This window comes from Momordica charantia (assembly GCF_013281855.1).
Source record: "Momordica charantia cultivar OHB3-1 chromosome 7 unlocalized genomic scaffold, Mcharantia_2.0 BLBB01000007.1, whole genome shotgun sequence".
Classification (NCBI taxonomy): domain Eukaryota; kingdom Viridiplantae; phylum Streptophyta; class Magnoliopsida; order Cucurbitales; family Cucurbitaceae; genus Momordica; species Momordica charantia.
In genome coordinates this window covers 5652270-5661188 of record NW_028275165.1, presented here as the reverse complement: position 1 = coordinate 5661188, position 8919 = coordinate 5652270, and the positions used below count along the sequence as shown (strand labels likewise).

General features: G+C 35.8%; 1 protein-coding gene across 1 annotated transcript; it reads left to right on the top strand.

Annotated features, from left to right (window-relative positions):
- The first annotated feature begins 952 nt into the window (after window positions 1-952).
- Window positions 953-7537, top strand: LOC148210058 (serine/threonine-protein phosphatase 7 long form homolog). The gene is given in 4 exon segments (XM_088126239.1): window positions 953-1127; window positions 5640-6381; window positions 6468-6555; window positions 6633-7537. Coding segments are annotated over 4 exon segments (1623 nt in total). The 3' UTR covers window positions 7251-7537.
- The last annotated feature ends 1382 nt before the right edge of the window (window positions 7538-8919 follow it).

The window sequence follows — 8919 nt, the reverse complement described above, 5'->3', positions numbered from 1 at the left end:
ATTTCCCTCTATAAATATAACAGTAAGTTGAACCATAAAGGTAAGTTTAAATCTCTTAACTCTCTTAATCTCTCAAGCCCTTGCAATTGGATCCCACAATCCGGATTCTCGACCAAGAGACTTAGCGAGGAAGATAAAGTGTTGTTGTCTCATTGGGTTTACATGAAGAATAGTCTTCAAAGATAAAATCCAACATTCTTCCATATTTTATACTTTTTTCTGTGTTCTAAATTTCAAAAGAAATTCAAGAACGCATTCTACTGCTTCCGCTCCAGGATTCACATCTTTTCACAACGAATTATTAATTTCTCTTTATCTCCATTAATGGTCTTTGTCGTATTTGCCAAACAAAACAGTGGTTCACAAGGCCAATGACGCGAGTGTTCTTTCTACACTCATTGTGGCCTGTTGTTATAATCCCCATGGTTATCCTCCCGATTATAAGAATCTTAATCAGCGTTCATCTCAGCTGACTGTTAATTCAGGTACATCTACGATCAATTCGACTGTTGATTCGGGTACATCTACGATCAATTCGGATAATTTTATGCAATGTCAATTTGTTAAATAAACTCCAATCCCAACTTTCTCTTGCCAAGAACGAGGCTGGTCCTCCTCCTCTCATATTGTGGGTATTTGTTCTTCTTCGGCATATTCTTCACTTACATGGTTAGTTGATTTTAGTGCTTCGGCTCATATATGCTTCTATCGTGACACCTTCACTTCTCTATATCTTGTTTATTCCTTAGTCATTTAGCCATATAAGAAACATGTTGATGTGCATTATATGGGTTTTGTTTATTTGTCTTCTTCACTGTTGCTCCATGGTGTTCTTTACATACCAGAATTTCAATTTAATATTCTTTCTATTAATGCATTATGATGGGATATTCCTGTTACCATTCAGTTCTTTACTGACCATTGCACTTTTCAGGACACATGCACTGCGAGGATGATTGGCAAGGCTAAGCTTTCAAATGGATTCTATTTGCTTGATGTTCCAGAGCCTACTGATGCTGGGTTTTTTATTCATATTACATGTGCTTCAGTGACTTCACAGCCTTCTGTTGTTTTATGGCATAACAGGCTTGGTCATCATTTTTCTAGTCGATTGAATTCTTTGAAGAGTACTTTACATTTACCAAATTTTCAGCATGATCATTATGAATATTGGGAGATATGGCCTTTAGCAAAACAAAGACGTTTATCTTTTGTTTCAAATAATAATTTTTCTCCTACTACTTTTAATATTGTTCATGCTGATATATGGGGTCCTTTTTCGACCCCCACTTGTGTTGGCCACTCTTACTAATTTCTCACGCTTGTTGATAATTCCACACGATATACTTGGGTGTTTTTGCTAAGCACAAGTATGATAATTTGCATATTGTTTCTCAATTTTTCCAAGTTGTTGAAACTCAGTTTGCCAATAGTATAAAACAATTTCGATCCGATAATGCACCAGAGTTTCTTTTTGATAATTTTTTCTAATCAAAGGGTGTAACCCATCAGTTTTTGTGTGTTGGTCGTCCTCAACAAAATTCTATGGTTGAACGAAAGAATTAACACATCTTAAATATTGCTTGTGCCCTTATTTTCAGTCACACCTTCCTATTCGTTTTTGGGGCGATTATATTCTCACTACTGTTTTCCTTATTTATACTTTGTTTGGGGGTAAACATACCCAAGACACGTGGAGGACCCTCATTAGTGTTTTGGGAAATTGAATAAAAAGGATTGCCTAGGTCCACCTCAGCCCTGCCGAGGAGACCAGGTTCGCCCGTTATAAAAGGCTAAGTATGGGCACCAAGGTTCGACCTGACTAGAGTCCGACCTGCTCGGAACCCAACAGGTCCGATATGAGAAAAGGCATATAACCGCCGGTCGTGTGTACTGTCGGGTCCATCACCTATAAATAGAGGGCTTCATTTCACACTCAGGTATCGAATCTCACCTCGAACTAAATACGGAATCCGACCTATACTGACCTGAGCGTCGGAGTATTTACCCTCTTGTGCAGGTCCATCCTAGGGCTCAGGTCGGAACCGGAGACCGAGTTTGAGCTTTATTCGCGAAGAACCGTTGTGCAAACCCTTGCATAAACACATTCTTACATGGTGATTTATTTGAAGAGGTTTAAATGGATATGCCTTTAGAATATAAAACTGTGTCCCGACTAAAAGGGAATGGTTGGTTTACCAGCTACATAAATTGATTTATGGTACGAAAGAGGCCTCATGGTAATGGTTTGCTAAGTTCTCGGAGTTTCTTATTTCCTTTGGTTTTTGCTAGTCTAACGCGGATTATTCTATGTTCATTCGTGGTCATGGAGATTCTTTTATTTGCCTACTCATTTACGTTGATGACATTACAATTATTGGTTGCTCTGTGTCTGCTATTCAGTCTTTGAAGTCTACTTTAAATAATTGTTTCAAGATAAAAGATTTTGGTTCTGTTACGTATTTTTCTTGGTCTTGAACTTGCTGTTGCGTCCACACAACTTTGTTGACAACGCGTGCAAGTATACACGATTCGTCGGTTGTAGTACGTAACGAGGTCGTATCCACAGGGATTTTTTGTTGTATTTTAACGATAAAAGCAGATACCAACAAATAAAAATATTCAAAGATTGGGTATGGATATTGTCTAGAAAAAATAAAATAAAGTAATAACAAGACGACAGAAACTTGTAAGAGACAATAGTTTTGAAGCTGTCAACACAAGAAAGCAGTAGCACAGAAAGCGATAACGGGGGAATAACATATATGGATAAGACGGGGGAGATTCAGCATACTGTCACAAGTTATCAACCTACCCTCTAGCCTAGCTAACATTTATTAGTGCCCAGCTCGACTCGGTTCCCTTCCGAGACACCCCAAACATGAGTAAGTACAACTCACGTTGCTAAATACCCAAGCAATAAACTCAAGCTATAGGCATGATTAGGGGACCCCATTACTGAGTATCCCTATAGCTATAGAAAAGCGCTGATCACAAGCAAAACAAATCAGCACTCATAAACCCTTCTAGGTCAATACAGAAGCTAGCATACACAAAACAGCGGCCTACAGTAACGCGAAGATTAAGAAATAAAATCAAATTTGCTTAAAAATAAATGTAGCAGCTAGAGGTTCAGTCTCAAGTCAGTTACAACATGTAAATCTCCCCCAAAATGGGATTTAGCTCATAATGGGTAAAGAAAACAAAATGGAAGAAGAAGAAATACAACCCATGGCAGAAAATAGCTAAATGACAGAGAAGAAAAAACAGTCAGCTTGTTCCAGTAGGCGAGCTTCCCCTTTCTAGCATCAGCTCTCCTCCCCAAAATGGGTATATTCCCTTCTCTTGTCTTTTCAGCTCTCAAACTTTGTCTCCCTTGGGCTCTGTGTGTGGCGGCTAGGGCAACACGCCCTTTTTATATCGGGTTCTAAATTTAGGGCACCCAGCTGAAAATTGTACGGACATAAGTGAATCCCGTGTTTTTTAAACTAACTGTACGGTCACTCCATGCTCTGGCATTGCTATGCTCCAGCTTTGATATGTTCTGTCTTGGAAATGCTTTGACTACTTTTCTTTGGTTCAGCACTTCCTTCTCTTCTTAGCTCTTCTTTAAAAATTTATGCAAATGAATCACAAATACGAGAATTTATGCTGTTTTTGGCCAAAGTTCTCAAGACTAAGGATATTTAGCTAAGAATTTACATTTTAACACTATTCATGCTAATTATGACCTAAAACCGACACACTTTGACATTTTAATGTACATTTTCACCCAAATAATCATCGGAATAACTCTCTTTTGGAGAGTTATCACTTGTTCGATCTTCTTTTCGCATCTTTATCTCGCAACGACATTACACTCTGAAATTATTAGAAGCTACTGGCTTTCATGGTTATCGGCCTTCTTCTATTCCTGTGGATCCACACTTGTGTTTATCTCTCTCTGATAATGATCTGTTAGATGATCCTTCTCTTTATCGTCGTCTTGTTGGTCATCTTTTGTATTTGACCATTTCCATACCCAATATCACTTTTGCTGTCCATAAACTAAGTCAACTTATGTTGAATTCTTGTAAGGTTCATCTTACTACAATTCGCGATCTGTTATTGTACCAGTGTAACAATTGTACTTCTATTTTCGCATCGGTTAGCCAACTTGTTACACTCGTAAAATAGGTATATATTTTTAAGTTAAATTATTATACTGATACCAATATTTTATTTCTTTTGTTTTCACTACTTATCAAGCTAGAAATTTGGTATTTTTTAATGCTGAGGAGTACTAGACGCATATGGAAGCTGGAAGAAAACAAGACTCTCGTTGACCGACAAGAGATAAAAGGATTGCTCGAGAGAGAGAAAAAATTGTGGCTAAACAATAGACTGCTGAGAAGAATAGAGAGAATTTCAAAATTAAATTTCAAATTTCAAATTCAATTCTGAAATTTATCAAAAAAAAAATCAATTTTGAAATCTCTAAATGAATTTCATTTAAATTATTATTTTTTTAAATTTGGCTGGCAATCACGCCTGCTTTCTTTTCTTTTCTTTTTTTAAATTTAATTTCTTTTAATTTCTTTTATTTTCTTTCCTCTTTTTTCCTCTTTTTTTTACACCTTTATTTTACCCAAACTTATCTCAACAATCAACATTTCCTTAGAAATATAAGACATTTTTTAAGAAAGAAAATTCTATCAATTAGTAAATTAAAAACTATTTATCTAGTCATGTAATTTAAATTTACTAAAATATGTTATTAGGGTGCGAGGTGGGTTTTTTTTTTTAATAATGTGAATTTTTAAAATATTTACCAAAATATGTCTCATCTCAAACTAATTACAAGAATAATGTTTTGAAATTCATAGGTCGTCTCTTTTAAGAGACGACCTATGAGCTGGCATAAGTTGGTCGTCTCTTCAAGAGACGACCAACAAACGTGGCGCTTACTCAGCGCCACGGTAATTTTTTTTTTTAAATTAACCATGGTCGTCCATGTCTTTTTTTCTTTTTTTTTTTAAATAACGTAAGAGACGACATGTTAGGCGGGATTTTTTCAAATCCCGCTTGGTCGTCTCTTAAAGAGACGACCAATTGTGCATGGGCGCCAGCTGGCGCCTTGGTCGTCTCTTTAAGAGACAACTAAGGGTGGGTTTTTAAAACGGCTTTCGTTTTAAATACCCTAACCCCTCACCCCCATCCCCATATCTCCCAAAATACATTCAGCCGCCGCCGCCGCCGATTTTTCCACCGCCGTCTCCTCCGCCGATCAGTCCACCGTCTAGCCGCCGCAACCTCTTCTGGTAAGTATATTCCACTCTTTTTTGTTGTTTTGTTTTGTTTTCTTTGCAATAATTTAGTTTTAACAAAATATAGGGACCACCACTTCATCAATTTCAATTTGGACCACCTACAGAAAAGGTTAGTTTCTTTTTTGGATTTATTTATTATTGATGGTTTTTTTTATTCATATCATGATTATATTTGATTTTTAGGATATGTATATTATATTACATTGATTTTGTCGTTTAGGGTAGGATTTTCAATTTTTTATTTTGTTAAACGAGTTTTCTGTTTTTCTTTATTATTTTATTATATTAAATTAAATTACTTTTATTTCTTTGTTTTATGTTTATTGCAAGGTCAGTGTAACGAGGAGTTGCACTATAGGCGTAGAGAGGCAGTATTTGATCGCACTATTCCATTACATCCTTTGATTAAGTCAGCACTTCGTGCTTCCGATTTTTATGGATTTGCCAAAGTTTGATTTATTCAATTAGATTGACACTTAATCACTGCGCTTGTTGAGCAATGGAGGCCGGAGACTCATACTTTTCACATGCCTGATGGTGAATGCACGATAACTCTCCAAGATGTAGCGGTGCAATTCGGGTTACCGGTAGATGGTGAGCCAGTAACGGGGCCAGTAAATTATGATTGGAAAGCCACATGTCAGTTATTTCTTGGTGTGACGCCAGACGACTCACATATTAGAGGATCTAGACTCAGTTTACCATGGTTGGCTTCACAGTTCCGGAACTTAGATGACGATGCTGACGAGCATACCATTGCTAGATATGCTCGTGCCTACATTTTGCAACTTATCGGTGGAAGCCTATTTGCCGATAAGTCTAATAACTTGGTCCACCTGATGTTCCTTCCGTTGTTGGCTGATTTTGAGGTTGCTGGACGATTCAGTTGGGGAGGAGCATGCTTGGCATGGTTGTATCGACATTTATGCAAGGCATGTCGATCTGATGCACGAGACATTGCTGGTCCGATCATACTCCTTCAAGTATGGGCCTGGGATCGGTTCCCAAGCATGGCTACAGCCCGTCGCCACATCACGGAACATGAACTTGTGGGAAGACCATTAGCTGCACGGTATGCCTATCTAACTATTTCATTGTGCCCTGACATTAATTCTTTTAATATATACATAATTTTACAAATTTAGAGTATTATTGTAGGTGGAGAGATCAGTTTTGTGTCACTGAATTATCGACACATGTATTGGTTCAGTACAGATACATGTTGGATCTTCTGACACCAGGATCGGTATGTGTTTAAATATTATAACTTATAAATATAATTGATTGAATTTTGATATAATATTTTTTGTCCAAATATTTCAGTTGATTTGGGAACCATACAATAAGGAATTAGCATCTCTACCAGATTATTGCAGCAACGGCCACGAGATATGGTGCACAGTAAGTCCACTCATCTGTTTTCATGTTGTTGAGTGGCATCATCCAGATAGAGTTGCTAGGCAATTCGGGATGAAACAGTCGATTCCAGATGTTCCTAGTTGGGACCCGAAAATACATGACATAGACCTTCGACACCGGGGATGGCAAGACCATACAAGACCTTATGTGATTAGGTGGCGCATGCGTAGAGATTATATTGCCATTAGTCCTCTGGTGGACGATGATGGTGATTGCGATCCCGGATACATGAGCTGGTATTTATCAATTACTAGACGTTATATCACTCAAGAAGGAGCAGCGTTTGGTGCCACGGTATGTTTTCCAATTTGGCTTTACAAACTATTTCAATTTAAATATCTATTTATTTTAATTCATTTTCTATGCAGGCTGCATGTTTTGAACAAATTAGTATCTTCTCATCGTCCGAAGATATTAATAGCTTATGTACCACTGGTAGGAGATATCTTCAAAGGCTTCATCAGTTGTATCGAGTACCTACACCTACTCAGGGCCCCAGGCGTAGAGGACGTCGTCAAATAGAGCAGGATGCTCCAGACGAACCTGACATTCCTGAACCTGAAGTTATGTATCATAATTTCGATGATGCTCCACCTTTCACACAGACACAAGATGATGCCGGCCCATCCACACCTATGGTTATGATACCGACTCCTGGTTCGAGTCAGATTCACACACCAGTACAGTATGGTTATGACGGTCATGGACGTGGGCGTGGTGAGTATGGACAATACATCAACCCTAATGAGGATGAACAAACACCAGAGGCACCGAGAGCTCGTCGTCGACAGCCGCATCGTCATCGACGACCTCCCTCATGTGGGACACATTAGATTGATTGATAGACTATAATGGTTGATTATGGTTATTCAGCTGTAATTATATATATTAATTAATATTTTTTTCATATCTCGAATGATAGTATTGTTAAATTAATTATAATTCTCTAATTTGATAAATTAAAAATATCATTTTCTAATTACAGTATGGTATTAACAAACTTTTAAATATAAATAAATATACCAATTAAGAAAGAGACGACCAAAATATTAAAAAAAATTGACCAAAGTATGAAAAAAAAACCTCACATGTCGTCTCTTGAAGAGACGACATGTTAGGTTATAAAAAAAAAAAAAAAAGAAGTCATGGTCGTCTCTTGAGAGACGACCAAAGTAAAAAAAACTAACATGTCGTCTCTTACGTTATTAAAAAAAGAAAAAAAAAGGCATGGTCGTCTCTTGGTTAATTTAAAAAAAAAATTAACGTGGCGCTGTACGTTTGTTGGTCTCTTGACGACCAACTTATGCCAGCTCATAGGTCGTCTCTTCAAGAGACAACCTATGAATTTCAAAACATTATTCTTGTAATTAGTTTGAGATGAGGTATATTTTGGTAAATATTTTAAAAATTAACATTATTAAAAAAAAAATATCCGTGCGAGGTGCTACAAACAATATCAACAATATCATTAATAGGAAAAAAAAAAAAAAAAAAAGAACTACTGAGCAAATCAATGGCAGAATGAAATCGCAGTGGACGAACGGCAGCCGAATTTCAACCTAAATACTCACGTAAATGACGCTGAAAGAAGACGAAACAAGTCTTCTAACAGAACGAACGTTCATTTTAAAAATAAAAGTTAGGGCTGACCAGATTTCAGTTTTTAAAAATTAAAGTTCATTTGTTAATTATATTTTTCAAAATGTTTTTAATTTTTTAAAATAATTTGATTTCTTTCACTATTCTAAGTTGGTTGGTATATTGTTTTTTTTTTTTTAAGAAAACATTTATATTAAAATTTTCATTTAAGATATAGTTTTTAAATTTTAATTTAAAATATCAACATTTAAAAATGGTTTTTTTTAATAATTTAGAAATTTCACCATCAATTTTGAAAATTAAACTTTAGTAAAGACCACAATTTGTTAAGTACTCGGAAGATCTTCTCATTTTTTATTTGTTTAATTAAATTACAATTCTAATTTTCAAATTAAAATTAAAATTTCTAAATTAAAATTCAGCTTTTGAAATTAAAAATTATTATATTAATTAAATTATAAAAAACGTTTTTTAATGTTTTGAAATAATTTTTCTCTTTTTAACTCTTCTAAATTGTTTAGTATATTACTTTTTTTCTTAGTTTTTTAATGAAAAAATTAGACGTATATATCAATTTTAGATTTAAGATATA